Here is a 19,581-nt window from a genome sequence, read left to right on the forward strand (position 1 = left end):
AAAGAAAAGAAAAGCCATATTTAGAATTTCATTTCCTACTGGTAATGTGAATTGTTGGTGAAAGACAGGAACTTTAAAGTGTATAAGTTAAATCTAGTGAAAAAAGCAAGGACTAAAGCTACAAAGTTAGTATCACAGGCTATATACCTACACTGACTTTGAAAGTATAGAAGTTTGGGCCCTAAGAAAGAAGACACCTACCAAGAAAAGGCTCTTGGTGGCTACCTGGGATGATGAAGAAGAAGAAGAAGAAGGAGGTGGAGGAGGAGGAGGAGGAGGAGGAGGAGGAGGAGGAGGAGGAGGAGGAGGAGGAGGAATAGAAAAAAAAAAAAAAGCCTAGCAGCTGATTCTAACAGGACCTCTCAGGCCAGCCAGCTTCAGGGAAAAGCCTCTGCTGAACCTGCCCCCAGCACGGGCCTGTCTCCTGCACTTGAGCCAGCCTTTCCAAAGGAGTTCCTGGATTCCTACTTCAACCAGTAAGACTGAGAATTTCTCTGTCCAATCAGAGCTGTATTTTGGACCAATCCAAACAATACTTTTGGGACAAATCAAACTGTGAATTCTCATTTGCGTGAGGATGGACCAATCAGGGACCAGGGGTGGGATTTATAAGTCATCTCCCCTCTGAATTGTTCCACTGAAGGCTGAGTTCCCTTAGCTGGAGCTGCAGATATCTCACTGGGCATTGCCCGGGGCTGCCTCTGTGCCCCAGCGGTGGGGCTTCCGAGTTCAGTTGCAGCACCACTGAGCTGTCCCATCGCCGGGCTGTGTCACAACCGAACTGTTTGCTCCGAGTTTCTGGCGTCATCACACCCCAATGTGGGGATTCCTGTTGCTGTTAAATTGGCACCAACGACAATCTGGTGAGAGCCCATACAAAGTTGGAAAAGTTGGCATTAACCGTTATGTTCAGTTATAAAGTTGAACATTTGCACACCTATATACCCGGAAACCCACCCCAAAGTATATTCTAAAGAGAATATTTAGCACGTGTAACGAGGAGACATGTACAAATAACTTTTTCCAGGAGGAAAAAAAAAATAAAAATAAAACACCCATAAACCTTGCCCCGCAGCCTCAAAGGTCTTGGTCTTCCACCCTCGGGGTCTTCTTCACGATGAGTATGTGCTGAGCCAGCTCCCTTCCCGCTCTCCCCTCTTTCCATCCCTTCTCCCTCTCCCTACTCCCCGCCGCCCAGCAGCCCAGGCCGTGGACATAGCCTCGCGGGCTGGGAAAGATGAAGTCGCTCCAGAGGCTTTGCTATTCTGAACCCCAATCTCCCCCATAAAAGTCCCACCCACGAGCGCCGAGGATCGGGAGCTGAGCGCGCAGCCTGGGTTCCTGACAGCCCCGCCTACCCGCCTAGTAGAAATCTGACATTCCCATTTCCGTCCTCCTCGGCCTCCGCCCTTCTGGACTACAACCCCCAGAAGGCCTCGGGGCGCCGCCCTCGGACCTGCGCAGTAGCGTTCGTTGTAAAGCGCTATGACAACTGGGCGAAGATGGCTTGGAGTTAGGCGCGGGCGGGGAGGCGTCCCTTCCGCCGCCGCCGCGGTCCGCTCTCCGCTCCATCTCGCTCACCGCTCGCCGCTCGCCGCCTTCTCCATCATCCCCTCCTCTCTGCGGTCCGCCGGCCGTGGTCCTTGCCTGCCCGGTGTCTTCCCAGGGACTGATGCCGCTTCCCCTGCTCCTGTCGGGGGGTGACGGAGGAGGGATGCGGAGGGGCTCCCTGGGGTGACTCCTCCAGCTCGGTGGGACGGGCGGTGCCGCCTGGCCAGGCTGCCCCCGTGTCCCCGGGACGTGGGGCGCGTCGGAGCAGGAGAAGGAGAGGGGGCGGTGAAGTGAGGGCTGCTCTCTCTGCACCCCTCGCTCCTGCTCTCGTTCCAGCCCCGGGACCCCGGCAGGCAGGCGTTCCGAAAGGAAAACCTGCGGAGAGAGAGTTCCAAGCCAGGTGGGCAGGACCCACTGGATCCGGCACCGGGTAAGAAGGTGTGTCTGGTACATCGCGCGCGTGGGTTCCCGTTCTGAGTGTTACTCGGTGGGCAGGATTGATCCTCTGATGCCATTGTATTAGTTTTTTGGGGGTAATAGGTTTCTTAGGAAGGATGTGTGTGAGTGTGTTGAAAACAACAAAACACAACCAGGCGCACCATGTGAGTGAGATCCTGTGGACACTTTTCAGAGAGGGTGCTAAGAATTTGTGAAGATTCCATGCAGGAATGTTAGGTGGTGCAGGAGCACCCTCCTCCTGTGGCACGTCAACAGGTCCTGTGAGCAAATGGTCAGTGCAGTTCTCAGCTTATGATGAAGTGGGATGCGTGCACTAATACCGCCCAATTCCTTCTTGCAATAGGATTATTGCTTAGCCTTCTCCCTGCATTGCAAACGGCAGCAGTTTCGATGAAATGACCTGATTTTATTGGCATCTCCTGTCCCCAAGCATGTCCTGGGGTTGACTCAGATTTCCTGGAAAATGAAGGTTGTTTTTTTTTTTTTTTTTTTTTTTTTTTTTTTTTCCCCTAGCTCAATTTCCCTTAAAAAATGAAACCATATCACACATATGCACAAAGTCAAACTGGTCTTAACTAAAGCCTGTCAGATTTTTCTAACTTATTAGAAACTAGAGGCCCGATGCATGGAATTCATGCAAGAGTAGGCCTTCCTTCCCCCGGCTGCCAGCACCTTCTTTCCTCCATCACCTGGGACCCGGGCTTCCCTCTGGCAGCCCAGCGGCCCCCCAGAACCCAGGCTTCCCTCACAGCCCTGACAGTGGCCCGAAAGGTCGTCTGGTCTAATTATTGTTATTATAGATAATGTAAAGAATAATTGGTGATATATATATACACATTATACACATATATATCTCACCAATTATTATATATATATACATATACATATATATATATATATATATAGTGTGTGTTGTGTGTGTGTGAATATACTAAATAATCATTTAGAGAATTTAACTTTTAAAAATTTGCAAATAATTTATAAGCTATTTATGAGAGTTTAAGGGATTTTTCATTTCCTGTAATTGTTGTCCTTAAATTACAACTACACTTATGTTGATGGTACAAATTATTGATAGAAGGAAAAAAAAGCCAATATCAATAGTATATAGTAATTTTAAAATTTTTATACCTTTTGATGTGTGTAAGCAAGCCTTATTCCATAGAATTCAGATTTTCAAGTATTTCTCAAAAAGAATTGAAACATAGAAGTTATAAGACACCCCTGCAGATTAACAACATTTCTATAAACGATCACTATTGGTCTTTTGAATGTGCCATTTGTACTTCAGTCCAGAGGGTCAGATCGGCATTTGTAATTTTGTCTTGCTCAGAAGACACTCCACCTCCAGCAGCACCATTACTTGTTCTCGGTAACTACTGACATGTATCTGACATTTATTGAGTGTGTCCTATGGATTAAGTATTGGGCTCAGCAGTTTCATGTGTTAAGCCATTGTATGCTCCCACCCCCTAGACCAGTTGGGAGACTGGAGGGCGAAGGACTTGTCTAAGGTCACATTGCTGGAGTGTGGGCTCAGAGCGGGAACCCCAGACTCCCTCTCCTGTGCTCTTTGCCTTGTGTGTTTTATTGAAAGAGCCCTTGTCACATTATCTTCTAAAGCAAAACCTCCCTTCACCTCTGTGTGCAATAGTCATCTTTTTTGGACTGCAAGACCTGATTCCTGTTTTGCAGAATCTGAGGAGGCACTAGCATGACCTGGAGAAAGCAAAGCTTCAAATATGAACAACAACAGTGTCAGGGTCTTAGCCTCATAATTGCCGAATCTGCCTTCCTGACCACATGTGCCTTCCATAGGATTCTTGGGGTTATCATCACCACAGCCATTTTTGGACCGACCCTTCCTTAGTGTAGGGTTAGGCCAATGAGGTGTGAAAACACATATCTTAAAGGACTGCACAAATGGAGTAAACTTGGTTTGGGAGATGATATATATTTAAGTAGGTATTAAAAACAAAAAAAGTGTCAAGTGGTAAGTATGGAAGAGAATTTCTGGAGCTTCAGTGATAAAGAGATTATCTTCTATTTATTCATGGTGTGAAGTGGATTTTTACTGTAAACACATGTTTTCTTTTTAGAGTGAACGAAAATGTCTTTATTTAAAGCCCGTGATTGGTGGTCTACTGTTCTGGGAGAAAAGGAAGAATTTGATCAAGGCTGTCTGTGTTTGGCTGACGTTGATAATAGTGGAAATGGACAAGGTAAGTAACTTATGACCCTGCATCTTGGAGCCAATTGGTACAGAGATGAAATAAAAACAACTTCCTCTTAATATATATATATATATATATATATATATATATATATATATATATATAATTTTATATATATATATAATTTTATATATATATATAATTTTATTTAAAAAATATATTTTATTGATTTTTTACAGAGAGGAAGGGAGAGGGATAGAGAGCTAGAAACATCGATAAGAGAGAATCATCAACCAGCTGCCTCCTGCACACCCCCTACCAGGGATGTGCCCGCAACCAATGTACATGCCCTTGACTGGAATTGAACCCAGGATCTTTCAGTCCGCAGGCTGATGCTCTATCCACTGAGCCAAGCTGGTTTCCGAAACTTCCTCTTAAAATATGTACTTTTATGGGATTTCCGTGAACTGTCATAATTATGCTCTAATTTTGAAGGTAGTTTTCCTTATTAGTGATATTTAGGTAGCAGGATGATAAATGTAATTCTTTTTTCTGTTCAGTTGTTTGTGTTTTCTTGGTTGTGTTGATTCTGTCATATTATTTGCTGGAACTCTGAAAAATATTATAAGACGTCATTTAAATTGCTTCCATTTGTTGTAGAACTAAAAAAATACTTAGAATTTTGAAAAAGCCTTTTAAAGAAATTATTTGAAAGAAAATAAGATAAAAATTGTTATTTTTATTACTTATTTTTTTATCCTCAAGTATTGGTTGTCACATAATAAAACAAAATTTGAAGCTTAGAACTGGATCACTTGGCCCTTTCTCTTCTTGTTCTTTTTTTTAAAAAATATATATTTTGTTGATTTTTCACAGAGAGGAAGAGAGAGGGATAGAGAACCAGAAACATTGATGAGAGAGAAACATTGATCAGCCGCCTCCTGCACACCCCCTACTGGGGATGTGCCCGCAACCAAGGTACATGCCCTTGACTGGAATTGAATCCAGAACCCTTTAGTCTGCAGGCTGATGCTCTATCCACTGAGCCAAACCAGTTTCGGCAATTATTTTATTTTTTATTGATGAGAGAGAGAGAGAGAGAGAGAGATAGAGAGAGAGAGAGAGAGAGAGAGAAACATTGATTTGTTGTTCCACTTATTTATGCATTCATTAGTTGCTCCTTGTGTGCACCCTGACTAGTGACTGAACCATAACCTTGGCATATCAGGATGATGCTTTAACCAACTGACCTACCAGGTGGCCAGGGCCCTTTCTCTCCTTATCTCCTCCCAATTTGAAATGCTTGCATGTCTTAATAGCTAGCATTCTCTTAGATCTGCATTGGACTCAGCACATTCAAGCCTCGGCATAATCTTTGTAGTTTTAGCTTTTTTGCAGAAAGCTGGCCTAGTCTGCCCACCACAACCACTCTGCTTCCTGTCACAATGCCACTGTCCCTGCTCGTACTGAGAATCCTTGCCCTTCTAGTACTGTGTTACTTCGTGGGGTTGATGCTTGCCACATTCTTATAGAAAGTCCAGCGGGTTTGCCCTGGCCAGTGTGGCTCAGTTGGTTCAGTGTCATCCAACAAACTGAAAGGTTGCCGGTTGATTGCAGTCAGGGCACATGACCGGGTTGCAGGCTCCATCCCCGGTCAGGGGCATGCGGGAGGTAGCCGATTGATCAAAGTTTTTCTCTCTCCCTCTCCCTTACTCTCTCTCAAAATCAATGAAATATCTTAAAAAAAGGGCAAGTCCAGCAGGCCGAAGGAATGTTTATCATGTTTTCTAGAGCACTGTTGGCATGGAAAGCAAATTACATTCTTTTTAAATTGAATCTGAAAGCCAATCATACAAGAATGGAGAAATTATGCAGGCTCGATGTGTTGGTAGAAAATAATTGTTAAGTCATTGCCTTCATTTTCATAATACTAGAAAAACATTCTGTTTTATTCTTACATTAGTTGTGCCTCTTTGCATCTTCATATTTTAAAAATGGTCTTTAAAACATTTTAGTTCTATATCATTGCTATTTAAAATTTGTATTTGGTTTTAATGATTTATAGTCATGAGCCTTTTTTTTTGTGTGTGTGTGTGTGCCAGCCCAGCCCGTTTTGTGCCTCTGCACCTCTACCAGTCTCAGTGTGCTTTCTTCTTTACTTCTCTAGTTGTAGGACTTCCACTCAGCCAGCTTTCCAGCGGTTCTGGATGATGGTTGCTCTGTATTTTAGTTGTAATTTTGATGTGGTCGTGGGGGGCGGCGAGTACAGGCATTTATTTATGGTGCCATCTTCAAATCTCTCAGTCACTGACCTCTTAAAAAGAATGATTCTTTTATTCGGTGTATCTAAGTATTGTCTCCTTACATTTTTCTTCATTTTATTAAATTTGTCTTTAATGAAAAGAGTAGAATCTGGGGGACGAGGTGAAAGGAGAAAATCACATTGCCCAGGAAGAGTGCGAGGCACTGAAGTGTAGTGAGCGCCTCCTAAGTTGTTTCTAAGGAAAACCTGGGCCCTGCCCTCTCAGTGATAGGACATGGGAAGGCCTGTTCCTCAAAGATGATCAACCCTGCCTGGCCAGTGTGGTTCAGTGGTTGAGCATCGACCTATGAGCCAGGAGGTCATGGTTCGATTCCCCATCAGGGCACATGCCTGGATTGTGGGCTCGATCCCCAGTGTGCAGGTTGCAGGAGGCAGCTGATGAATGATTCTCTCTTATCACTGATGTTTCTATCTCTTTCTCCTTCTCACTTCCTCTTTGAAATCAATAAAAAGAAAAAAAAAAGAAAAAAAAAGAAAAAGGAAAAAAGAAAAAAGATCAATCCTGCCTCCTGCTCAGCTCTTTGTTAAAGCTATGCTTCCCCTATTATTTGACAACACAACAGAGTCATACCATTGGAAAGTTTAATTCCAAATTTTGTCACTGTTTGTTTCTTCCTAATTCTTTTTTTTCAAATTTCTCTACAGATAAAATAATCGTGGGTAGTTTTATGGGATACCTACGGATCTTTAACCCCCATCCTGTAAAAACAGGAGATGGGGCTCAAGCTGAGGATTTGCTTCTAGAAGTTCAGCTACGAGATCCAATCCTACAAGTGGAAGTAGGACAGTTTGTTTCGTAAGTATGGCCTACAGATTCTGGGGTTTTATATGACGTGGAGTGGATCAGTCCCTCACTGTGTCACATTTATGAATTCTTCAAAGAAAAAAAGACAATCCATGAAAATGTTTTAATATCCATTGACTATGTTTTCTGAATATTGTCACCTAGGTGCTCTTCCTATACTGAATGCTTTTTAACATGGAGGCCTGTACATCTAAGATCAAATCATTTAGGACTTTTTTTTTTTTTTTTTTTTTGTAACAGACCTAAGATGCCTGATGTATCAGAAACTTAAGGGAAAAGGATAAGCTTTTTGAAAATAACCAAATAAAGAAATAGAAAGTATTCACTTACTTAAAACACTCAATGTCCAGGTTATATAAATGTCTCTTTAAATAATTAGACAAAGTAGCAGATATGCTACTTGGCATATAACTTTGAAGCTTTAAAATGAATTACTTGTTTGGGGTCCTTAGTGTTTTCTTTAAAAAATATTTTTATTGATTTCAGAGAGGAAGGGAGAGGGACAGAGAAACAGGAATATGAATGATGAGAATCATTGATCAGCTGCCTCCTGCACGCCCCCTACTGGGGGTCGAGCCCACAACCCGGGCATGTGCCCTCGACTGAAATTGAACCCAGTACCCTTCAGTCCACAGGCTGATGCTCTATCCACTGAGCCTAACCAGCCAGGGCAGTCATTAGTTTCTTAAAAGAAGCCACATCAACCTATAAAGTTAAGTCTCCCCTTAAAAGAGCTTTGTTTCAAAGTAGTTTATACTTTTAAACCTAATTTATTTTAGAAAACTGTTTATTAGTTTGCACTTTGTTTAATATGTCTGCTTTTTTAAAAATTTACTGATGATATTGTAGATTTTGTCTTATTGTCATTCACGAATTTCCTTAAAATAAGCCTGTATTTCTTTTTTTAAAATTAAATTTATTGGGTGACATTGGTTAGTAATGATAGGTTTCAAGTGTATAGATCTATGATGTATCATTTGTATATGGCATTGTATGCCCACCAGCCAAACTCTGGTCTCCCTCTGTCACCATATATTTGACCCCCTGTTCTCTCTTCATTCTCCCCCCCACCCTGCCTTTTTCTTTCTGTTGTCTGTGTCTATGAGTTTGTTTTGTTCACTTGCTGCTTTCTGTTTTGTATCCCACATATGACTGAAATCATCTGGTTCTTGCCCTTTCCCATCTGACTTACCTTGTTTAGCTTGATGCTCTCAAGATCCATTCATGTGGTTGCAAACAGCAGTTTTTCACCCTTAAGCCCTTGCTTCTTAATCATTTATGGAAGTATCTGTTTTGAGGAGTTCTGAAGGCAGAGGTGGTCTCGTTTCCCCTGCCTCTTCTTTTTGTCCCCCCTTTTGCCTTCTTGATCGCGAGTGCCCTGAGCTCTGGATTTAGGCTCACTCCACCTGCTCATCCCGGTTCATTGGCCCCAGCTTCCATGTACTCAGGGCCCCAGGCCTGCTGGAGAAACCTGCCCAGCCACTTTTCACCGTTGCCCCTCTCCCCTGCTGTGCTTCCTTCTGATGGGCAGCTGCCTCCTGGGTGCCATGGGCCGGGGCTCCGTGCACTGTGACGGGTGGACCTGGGAGATGTGTGCCTGACCTGACTGGTACCTATCTACTCCATCTCGGGCTCATGGCGATTGGGTGCCCATTGTGCACTTGCACATATACGATGGGTTTGTAGGGTAAGGAGCTAAGAACACGTTTTCCTTTTTGTTTTTTCAGAAAGTGAAATGCTGTGACAGTCATGCTGTCCAGTAGTCCTCAGTGTGGCCCCCATCTGTGTGATCACTAACATTAATGAGTGGATACTGTGCTGGTATTCACTACTGCTATCCTCTCATTACTCTTTGTTTGTAAGATGTGGTCTCGGGATCAGGAAACTAGCTGGAGCCCGGGATTCAGACCCAGGTCTGACTCTACCCTCTACTGTCTCTCTGTTCATGACATCGTTTCCTGTGCGTGATGGGAGATGGCTGAGGGGGTTCAGGGCACATATAAGACACTCTGAAATATATTAAAAAAAAAAAAAAGACACTCTGAAGGCAATATTGATTATGTGGTTGTTGTGTATATTTGCATTTCCCGGTAGCAGAGCAAGCGGTGGGTATTTATATATTCATTGTAATAATGTTTTGCAAGTCTTATCAGACATCTCATTTTCCAAATGAGAGACTAATTCTCTGAAAGGGTCCATGATCACACAAGTGTCAAGGTGAGAGTCAAGACCCTACGCCAGTCTTCAGATTCCAGCGACCGTCCCTGCCGTGTAGGACAGTCTGTAGACTCGGGAGGCCTGCTGCAGATGTGCCTGAGATGGAACAGGCCTGCCGACATCTGAGAGCCAGAAGGAGCGCTTGCTTCCCAGCATATGATGTCAGTTGGCTCAAATGAATTCCTATATGTATATGTATATGAAGCTGGAGATTACATTCTGGTTTTTCTGGGAAAAGAAAAGAAGTGGACATCTGGCCACAAGCCCAGAACTGAGCAGCAGTGGCCTCCCTTAGTCTGGCCCCAGTCTCCACTGGGTCACTGTCCTTTCCTCATTCACACCCACTGGCTGACCCTTGAAGACTTTGAACTTGGGATTTCTGGACTCTGCCTTCCTTGTCTCTCGAAACCACTTGACAGGGGCTGGGTGGTGAGTGGCGACAGTGGTCAAGCTGAAACACATCCAGTGCCTCCCGTGACGTTTCAGAGCTGGACGTGACGAATGCCATGTGAGATCATGACTGTAGCTTCGTCACGATTAGCGTTCTGTGGTGCTTTGCACTTTACAAGGTGCTCTCACGTGATTTTATTTCATCCAATTGAAACCTCTTATTGTCCAGGAGGGGAAACAGCTGGGAGAGATGAAGTGCATGGCCAAGGTCACAGGGTTATTGGCTGGAGAGCCGGGACCTGACCTGGGCTCCTTGCTGTGGGCAGCTCAGACGGAGCCTCCACGGGACTCTCCGGAGGCTCCAGGCTTCAGGCTGGAGGCAGCTGCTGGCGGCCCAGCCCCGAGCCCCCGGATTGCCAAGCTGGCTGCTTGCTGTGACCTTTGCTTTTCGGTGTGATAGAATGTCATCTAGTGCAGTGTTTCCCAACCTTCTCTCATGATGAGAATCACCTGGTGGAGTTGTTAAAACACAGATTCCTGAATCCCAACTAAGAAGTGCTAAACTAGAATTTTAGCACTTTTTAGCAATTTTACCTATATGAGAACATATAGGTAAAATTGCATACCTAACTTAGTGCTCTGTATATAACATCTGTCTTAGAGCACTAGTTAAGTATACAATTTTACCTATATGTTCCCCAAAATTCTAGTTTAGCACTTCTTAGTTGGGATTCAGGAATCTGTGTTTTAACAACTCCACCAGGTGATTCTCATCATGAGAGAAGGTTGGGAAACACTGATCTAGTGGACTGCTTCCTTTACACAAGGTAGACTGTGGTTATAATCGCTCTTACAAATTATTCTACCATTTTTCAGTTCCATCTGAAACTAATATTTACACTTTTAAAACTTCCCCATTTTTCAGAGGCACTGAAATGCTTCATTTGGCTGTGCTGCATTCTAGAAAACTTTGCGTCTACTCTGTCTCAGGTAAGAAACATTTTTCTTTCTAATGGAGAATTTGTGTTAAAAACTGGGCTTTTTGATACTGTGAAAGAATAGATATTCTTTAATGACAAAAAAAGATTTGAGTTGAGATTTTCTTTTCGTAATGAGCATTTTCCCCTCGATTTTTATTTAAATATATATTTTGTTGATTTTTTTACAGAGAGGAAGGGAGAGGGAGAGAGAGAAACATTGATAAGAGAGAAACACTAGGTATGCACCTGCAACCAAGCCACATGCCCTTAACAGGAATCGAACCTGGGACCCTTGAGTCTGCAGGCTGAGTGAGGCTCTATCCACTGAGCCAAACCGGTTAGGGCCCCCTCAATCCTTTCTTGTTCCAGGTGCTTGGGCTGTCACATTTCCTAGGTGGGCTATTTCCCTGGGTGCCCCCATTTCCGCCTGAGGTGCCTTGTAGCCTCCTCCTGCTTAGGGAGAGTGTCCAGGATTGCCTCTGACTGATGCACGCCAATTCTGGGCACTTAGGGCACTTGAGTTTTAAGAAATATTCAATAGCAGTTAAAATTAATGCCCACCTCACTTCCCTTCTCGGCCTCTCATTCCTGCAGCCTCTTCCCAGTACAATATTCACAGGCTGACAGGTTGTCTGTTTTTCCTGGCTTGGCTGAAATTGTGAGGCAGGAAAGTTCATGTTTTTGTTCTCTTGAAAATGTTTCTTGAGGTTCCTGTCTGAACTTTTCCCTAGCTTTCACTGTAACAGGGGAAGCATAAACACTTTCTAGTTGAAGCACAACCACTGGTATTAGCAGGCGAAAATGCTGCCACACACTTGACATCCTAACCCCCAACTGCCCCCCGCCAACCCCCAAGTACATCTGTCTTCTTTTACACGCTGTGTGCAGCTAAGATAGATTCGAGGCAAACTAGAGAGTCCCTAGATCAATGGTCAGCAAACTGCGGCTCGCGAGCCACATGCGGCTCTTTGGCCCCTTGGGTGTGGCTCTCCCACAAAATACCACGGCCTGGGCGAGTCTGTTGTGAAGAAGTGGCCTTAGAAGAAGTTTAAGTTTAAAAAATGTGGCTCTCCAAAGAAATTTCAATCGTTGTACTGTTGCTATTTGGCTCTGTGGACTAATGAGTTTGCCGACCCCTGCCCTAGACACACCAAACACCCCTTAATGGTCAGAGGCTATCCTGCTGGCTTCTTTGTGGTGGGCGCTTTGCCGTCAGGCGCATGCTCAGTATAGAGAACCAGCTCCTGCTGCCCTTACGTTAGCCCATCTGATCAGACTCGGGAAAGAACAGCAGCCGGGGGCATTCCAGTCCTTTCTGATTGCTCTGAGTAAGTGGTTACACCGTGTGAGCTGAAGCCATCCTGATTCTGTTAGTCTTCCCCCCAAATTGTGTATTTCTCAACAAGCATTTACTAATAAGCATTTGACCTGTTTGTGGAATTTTAATGCTAGCCAGGAGAGGCAGAAACATGGGTTCTTTACTTTTGACAGGCTTAAGTAATCTAATTTGGTTATTTAACACAATGAATTTTTAACTTACTGGGGAAGGCTTTTATTTCATTTAACATCATTAGATTTCTCAGCGGTTATATAAAAGCGCACCAGAAATTGTTGTCAAGGTAACTGTTGATTTTCAATAGTTTTTTTTTTGTTTGTTTAAATGAGATCTTGTTTAAATAAGGCCAACAGCATACATGCTTTAGTAACCATTTCCTTGCTAATTGGTGAAACTTTACAGGAACTTTGGCTATTTGGGGACTGTAATGATAGGTGTGCAGTTATTACATTCAGTCTGTGTGCCCGAGGGCAAACCTATGTAAGTGATTTTAATCTTATGTCATTGATGCTTCTCTAGAAAAAAAAAAGGTCAGAAATTTTGGATTTTCAGGTACTGTCTTTATTTTAAGGTGGTCACTAAGGGTGCATTGCCTAAGGTTCTCTAGTTACACTACTACGTTATTTTTTTAAGATGAAAAAAATTGATTTTTAGAGAGAGAGAGGAGGGGAGAAGGAAAGAGAAACATCAACGTGAGAGAAAAAAGTGATGGGCTGCCTTCTGTGTGCTTCCTATTTTCAAGGAAATTCTTCTTGGCAGACTTCAAATCAAACATCATGTCCTATCTCCTTACCGAGGGAAGCTTTAGAAGATCTCTCCATTCAATTAGAATCTAACGCATTAGGGCTTGAGTACTAATTTTGAGAGTTGGGACAGAAAATTGAATTGCTTGAACGTGTAGGGAATTTTGTTCTTGTTTCTAAGCACCAGGAAGTTAAGAACCTTATTTATTTTAGACCTGAAATGGGAGGGTTTTGTTGTTATGTGAATAATTACTCTTTACTCAGACATTGTGGAAATGGCTGATAAAATGTCACTCTGGTGTAGTCTTTTTTTTTTTTTTTTTAAATATATTTTATTGATTTTTTACAGAGAGGAAGGGAGAGAGATAGAGAGCTAGAAACGGCAATGAGAGAGAAACATCGACCAGCTGCCTCTTGCACACCCCCACCAGGGATGCGCCTGCAACCAAGGTACATGCCCCTGACCGGAATCGAACCTGGGACCTTTCAGTCCACAGGCCGACGCTCTACCACTGAGCCAAACCAGTTTCGGCCACTCTGGTGTAGTCTTGCTGAGACTAACCTGTTAGAACTGAGCTGCCATTCTGTCATCCGCATGCTAATTGTTCCCAATGCACAGCGTTTTAGTGCTCTGTCACTTTAGATTTTACTGACATTGAATTACTTGGAATCAGTGTAGAGAATGACATTTTTTTATGTACTATTCTTTAATGTAAACAAATACAAAGTAATAATGCATATATTTAAAATATATTTTATTGATTTTTTTTTTTTTTTTTTTCAGAGAGGAAAAGAGAGGGATAGAGAGTTAGAAACATCGATGAGAGAGAAACACCAATCAGCTGCCTCCTGCACACCCCCTACTGGGGATATGCCCGCAACCAAGGAACATGCCCTTGACTGGTATCGAATCTGGGACCTTTCAGTCCAGAGGCCGACGCTCTATCCACTGAGCCAATAATACATATTTTTTAATGTAAAAAAAATACAAGGCAATAAGAGGGTTTGTTTTTCTCCTTAGGAACCCTGGGTAATGTGGAACATGGGAACCAGTATCAGATCAAACTGATGTATGAACACAATCTTCAGAGGACAGCCTGCAATATGACTTATGGATCATTCGGTGGTGTAAAAGGTAATTTTTTCGTTAGTGTGTTGTTGTAAGTCCTAGGTCCTCAAATAACAGCATTTTGTGCACTATAGTTTCATTGTCACGCTGATGAGAGGTCCTAGAAACACAAGTCTTGTTTATGTCAGTTACCCTCTGGTAAAATTGCTTCTCTTGTACATCATGTCACTCAAAATTAAACAACCTATCTGTGATGTCAAACTTGGTGGTAAAAATGGACGATTATGTGGTATGAATCCCAAAGAGAGTTAAAAATATTTTACCAAAAGCTTTCTATTCAAATACCCAAGCAAAAGAATCAGAAAGGAAAACTTAAATATGAACGTGTTTGATTTTCACATAACCAGCACTTTTATATGGTTTACAGAGACATTTCTTTTTTCTTTTTTTTTTAAAAAAAATATATTTTTATTGATCTCAGAAAGGAAGGGAGGAGAGAAAGAAACATTAGTGATGAGAGAGAATCATTGATCAGCTGCCTCCTGCACGCACCGCACTGGGGATCGAGCCCGCAACCACAGAGGATTCCCACTGTGACCTCCTGGTTCGTTGGTTCCACACTAAAATTTGATGAGAGACTAACTTTGTCAATGAAGTGCCCCCACCTCTGGCCTCAGCTGTTAGAATTGATTTCACTGTTCTTTAAAAAAAAGTTTGAAAAAAAAAAAAAAGTGTTTGACATGATGGAAGATCTGTGTCTTCTTGTTTAATTAAAATTTTCAATTTTCATTTACCTAATAAAGCCCCAAAATGCAAATTGCTAAATATATATTTGGATCCAAAAAATGATATGAGAAAAAAGTGCTTTGGGTAAATGAAAGTAAGGTGTGTGTGGTTTTTTTCCTTTGTGTGTGTGTGTGTGTGTGTGTGTGTGTGTGTGTATTTTTTGGTAGCATCAATACAATTCTTTGTTAAATGTTACCTTTTATTTAATTTTATTATCAGATCAAGTTAATAAAAAATGAAGTTTTAAATTAAGTAAAAATAAATTGTTTGATTTCTTTTGTAACATTTCTGTTGGATTTAATAATGGACTTCCAACGTAATAGAGTTGCTACTATTTTGAAAAGAACAGATAACTTTGTATTTATATGATACCATCTCTTAGTTCTTAAATTATGCCTTACATTTCAAAAGTACCTTCTGAAAAAAACAAGGGGATATTTTGGCATGTTTTATTTTCCTTTTCAGTTTGAAACAAATAGCTGAGTAGCAGAAGGAATTTTTCCATTTTATGTGTTTGAAACACTTATTGCAGTATCTACAAGAAAACAGGACTAAATAGTGGGGTGGTAAATTAGTAACAATTCTTCATATGGGGACGGTATTAAGGGAATGGAGGGAATCTGCTAATGGTTTTTTTTTTATGATGAAAATGTTCCAAAGTTATATTATGGTGTTATATGGTTGCATAATCTGTCAATACACTAAAAAATATTGCGTTACATACTTTAATAGGAGGATATATAAATTATATATCAATAAAACTTTAAAAAGTTAGCCATAGCATAAGGCCCAATGTTATAAAGGTGATGATAGTCTCAATATCCTACGTTGATCATGGCCATGTGAAACAATACTACACTTACAAGGCAGGTTGGCTATTAAGAACCATGAAAATGTTCTTGGATCTGAAATGCGACTTATAGGAATGTATGTTAGGAAATGATCCAAAATACGGAAAAGTTATATTAAGTTGCCATACATTAATTTATTTCTTCTCTCCTTCTGTCCTCCTTTCCTTCCTTTTGTATATACATTTGTGCATTTATTTATAACATAAATATCAGAAGTGTTCTGCCAAAGCCGGTTTGGCTCAGTGGATAGAGTGTGGCCTGCGGACTGAAAGGTCCGGGTTCGATTCCGGTCAAGGGCATGTACCTTGGTTGCGGGCACATTCTCAGTAGGGGGTGTGCAAGAGGCAGCTGATAGATGATTCTCTCTCATCGATGTTTCTCTCTATCCCTCTCTCTTCCTCTTTGTAAAAAACCCCAATAAAATATATTAAAAAAATAACATTAGAAGTGATCAAAATGAGTAATAGAGGAGATGGCTAAGTTTTGATGCATGGATTCAGTGGGTTATTATGAAGCTATTAAGGTTAATTTTGTTTTCTGGAATAAACATCTTTTGTTTGAACATAATCTTTGTCTACATTTCTGATTATTTCCTTGGGATAGGACGTAGGAGTGGAATTATTGAGAAAGAGGTTATAAAATATATATATATATATATATATATATATATATATATATATATATATATATATATTTTCTCAATTTAAAAGTTCCTCACCCTCAAATACTACATAATTGGTAACAAGTACAGAATTTAGGAAGAAGGAAATAAAAGTCACTCTAAGATATGCATATGCCAAAAGAAATCCCATTTTCTAAGCCTGTTTCTATGGTTTGTCAAGTGTGTACCTTTGCAGGTATGAGCAGATCAATCTTTTAATTTGAAACTTCCCTACACTTGAGTTGAGTTTAAAAAAGGAAACAAAGAAAATTCTCGTCTTTTACCTTCCTGGACACTTATGATGCCTTACTGTGTTGTTATTATTAAGTGGGCACTATGTTAGTAGTCCTCAAGAAAGGAATGAAGCAAAAAGAAAATCGGGTCCTATTTTAAACAAATGTAGCTGTAGACAAGGCAGGGGTTTTCTACATGTGCAGCAGAATGAGTCGCCAATAGATGGCAGTCCTCTACAACTTTGGGCCTTAGTTGGTAACTGCTGCTTTTCAGCCAACTAGGGTAAAGAAATACATTTTGATCCCAACCTATTACTTTGCCTTTTCCTGAAAATAAACTCACCTATCCAAGTTGCAAAAAAGTAACAGAGTGGCTTTTAAAAAAATTAACTATAATAGGTAAAGTAATATAAGAGTGCATCCTAGCTGTGCTTTTCAAACTCTTAACTTACATTCGAACCGGAATGGGATCTGGATAAAAATGCAGGTTCTGATTCTTTCGGTCTGGAATTGCACTTGAGGCTGGATATCTGACAGCCGGGTCCCAGGCGAGGCCACGCTGCAGAGGTGCAGAGGTTTGCTGCCGCCTGGCACCAACCCAGGTGCTGACTGATTCTGCACCAGCTGTGTTCTCGGGCTTGCAGGTTGAGAGATGTACCCACGGTATCCTAGTCCGTAGTAAATGGCAGCGGAGGGATTCCAGGCCAGACTCGGAAGCTTGTGCTGTTCATCACACTAAACTGCGGACTGTGAATACATCCCCCTTCTTCCTAACTCAGAAAAAAGCTTTCCTCTTAGCAAGGGGGTGCACTGGTTTGGCCACAGTTAGTGCTTAGCTCTGCTTCTTCAGAGAATATGGAAAACCTGTTGCATGGCTTCTGGGTCACATGCTTCCTGTGTCATTTTCACTTTTTGGGATGGTGCCAAATTTGGTTTATAGGAAAGGTACCCCCCCTCCAACAATCAGAGGTTATGTGTGCGAGTGTAATATAGGATTTGAAATTACCAAAAAGAGTAATTGCTGTTTTTGTTTTAAACTTTTTTTGTTTGCTTTCGAAGGCACCTTTTATACACTCGCAATAGTTCAAAGGTACATCCATTTGATGCAGTAAGGTTTGGTTTTACTTGTGCTATGTGCAGTGTTTACTAATGAGAAAGAAGTGGTTGATGAAGAGCCCTGGCCGGGTAGCTCAGTAGGTGAGAGCATTGTTCTGATATGCCAAGGTTGCAGGTTCGATCCCGGGGCACATACAAGAATCAACCACTGAATGCATAAAGAAGTGAAACAACCACCGCCCCTTCTTTTTCCCTCTCCCTCTCCCTTTCTCTCTCTAAAACCAGCCAGTAAATAAAAATTAAAGAAAAGTGATAAATAAGAAATCCAGTTTTATGAACTAGTTGAAGAATATTTGCCTAAGATCGCCCATTATTCAGATTACTGCCTACCATTCCAGAATGTAAATTACAACATTTTGCGTGTTATACTTTTTAGAGGGAAATAACAGAATTGTGCAATATTAATGGCTGTATTGTGTTTATTTTATTTTTTTATTACAGAGGGGGTGAGGGCGACGTCAGGAAGTTAAAAAATGTAGTTCCTTTGATTTAAACTGAAACTACTTTTAAAAAGGTACATGTGACTGTTTTTAAAAAAATACAAATGTTAGTTTATCTTTGCTTCTTATACTATCAACAGATTAATGCTTGTAAAATTCAATGGGTGGCATAAGCCTGGACAATCAAATTACAGTTTGGAAATATACTAAATCAATTTTGAAAAGGTGGATTTGAATTTGTTAAAAAAAACTTCCTAGTATAATTGATGGAATTTATTTGGTTTGGTCATTTGGACTCTACTTGTTTTCGCAAAAAGGACCCAATGCTATTTCTGCCTGATCTTTCTTTGATTTTGTTCATTGTGTCACAACTTCCAGTGGCCGTGGACATGATACTTGACCTTACGATTGTTAAGATAAGTTTGCCATTCTAAAACAGTATTTGGAAAAGGAGGATATTGAGACTGACTGACAGAAAGCCAGTGGTGGAGTGAAGAAAGAATGTTATTGCTTTAAAGTCAACAAGTCTCTCTGCTTAGCTTGGTAACATAAGACACTTCAAGGAGGCTGTGTGATGTGCCTTGCTACCGTCAAGATATCTGAGCCAGAATTCCCTTTGCTCATGGTCTGATGCTGAGACCCTGTAGCTACAATAGTTATATCCACAGTTACATGGAGTTTGCCCTGTAGGACTAGGACAGGTTCATGATGAACCTGATAATGTATAGGAATCTTTCAAGTGTGCGTCAGGGACGCTGAGGTGAAATGGTTGATTTGTTGGAGATGTATGGGGATTTTCAGGGACTGAGGCAAGGCTGGTGTTAGTCCTCCCTTGCATCATTCCCCCTACCCTCCGCCCCCGTGTCTGTCTGTCTGTCTGTCTGTCTGTCCGTCCGTCCTTCCATCCATCCATCCATCCATCCATCCATCCATCCATCCATCCATCCAGTGCACATTTGCTGAGAGTCTTCTGAGTGTCCAGGCACTGTAGTAATTTCTTGGAGCAAGAAGGTGAATAAGACACTTTATGTTCCCAGAAGTTTACAATCTGGGGGGCAATAAAGACGAAGAATTATAATATATCGAGGTGATACGTCATAATATATAGAGAGATGGATAGTACAAAGTTATGCTGGAGCCCTGAGGGTAGAGCAGTTTCCTTAGGCTGAGTGTGTGTGTGTGTGTGTGTGTGTGTGTGTGTATGGGAGTACATGAGGGTGGGGGAGTGTGCTGTTACCTTTTTTATTCTAGCTTTTCATTTCTTATCCACTTTAATGGAGGTTACTAATCTTAGTTTCTTGTGAATGAGCAATTTTATTGTCTTTAGTGTAAAGCTTTCAGTGTCCATAGGATGAGCCATTCACATATCTTTTGGAGTAGTGTTTTACTCTCAGGAAATTTATTTTTCAGACTTTGGAGCACTTTAAAAAATATTTTTATTGATTTG

The 19,581-nt window shown here is 41.6% G+C and overlaps 1 protein-coding gene and 1 long non-coding RNA gene across 8 annotated transcripts in view; one reads left to right on the forward strand and one right to left on the reverse strand.

The window, feature by feature from the left end:
* LOC311629091 overlaps positions 1 to 19,581 on the reverse strand; it is a 107,530-nt gene that overhangs the window by 69,659 nt on the left and 18,290 nt on the right. The gene's annotated exons all lie outside the window — the stretch shown is intronic.
* The window catches only part of BBS9 (Bardet-Biedl syndrome 9), a 283,053-nt gene continuing 264,934 nt past the window's right edge, over positions 1,463 to 19,581 (forward strand). For 4 of the 7 annotated variants that reach the window (XM_084896844.1, XM_084896846.1, XM_084896850.1 and 1 more), the window contains exons 1-5: positions 1,463 to 1,981; positions 4,110 to 4,232; positions 7,153 to 7,303; positions 10,845 to 10,909; positions 14,000 to 14,113. In XM_084896844.1, coding sequence (XP_084752970.1) covers positions 4,121 to 4,232; positions 7,153 to 7,303; positions 10,845 to 10,909; positions 14,000 to 14,113 — 442 coding nt within the window. In that variant the 5' untranslated portion in view covers positions 1,463 to 1,981; positions 4,110 to 4,120. Of the gene's footprint in view, positions 1,990 to 4,109; positions 4,233 to 7,152; positions 7,304 to 10,844; positions 10,910 to 13,999; positions 14,114 to 19,581 lie in introns of all 7 variants that reach the window. The other 3 variants (XM_084896845.1, XM_084896848.1, XM_084896847.1) reach the window with 3 other exon arrangements.

The sequence above is a fragment of the Pipistrellus hanaki genome (assembly GCF_964339955.1).
Source record: "Pipistrellus hanaki genome assembly, chromosome: 10".
Taxonomy (NCBI): Eukaryota; Metazoa; Chordata; class Mammalia; order Chiroptera; family Vespertilionidae; genus Pipistrellus; species Pipistrellus hanaki.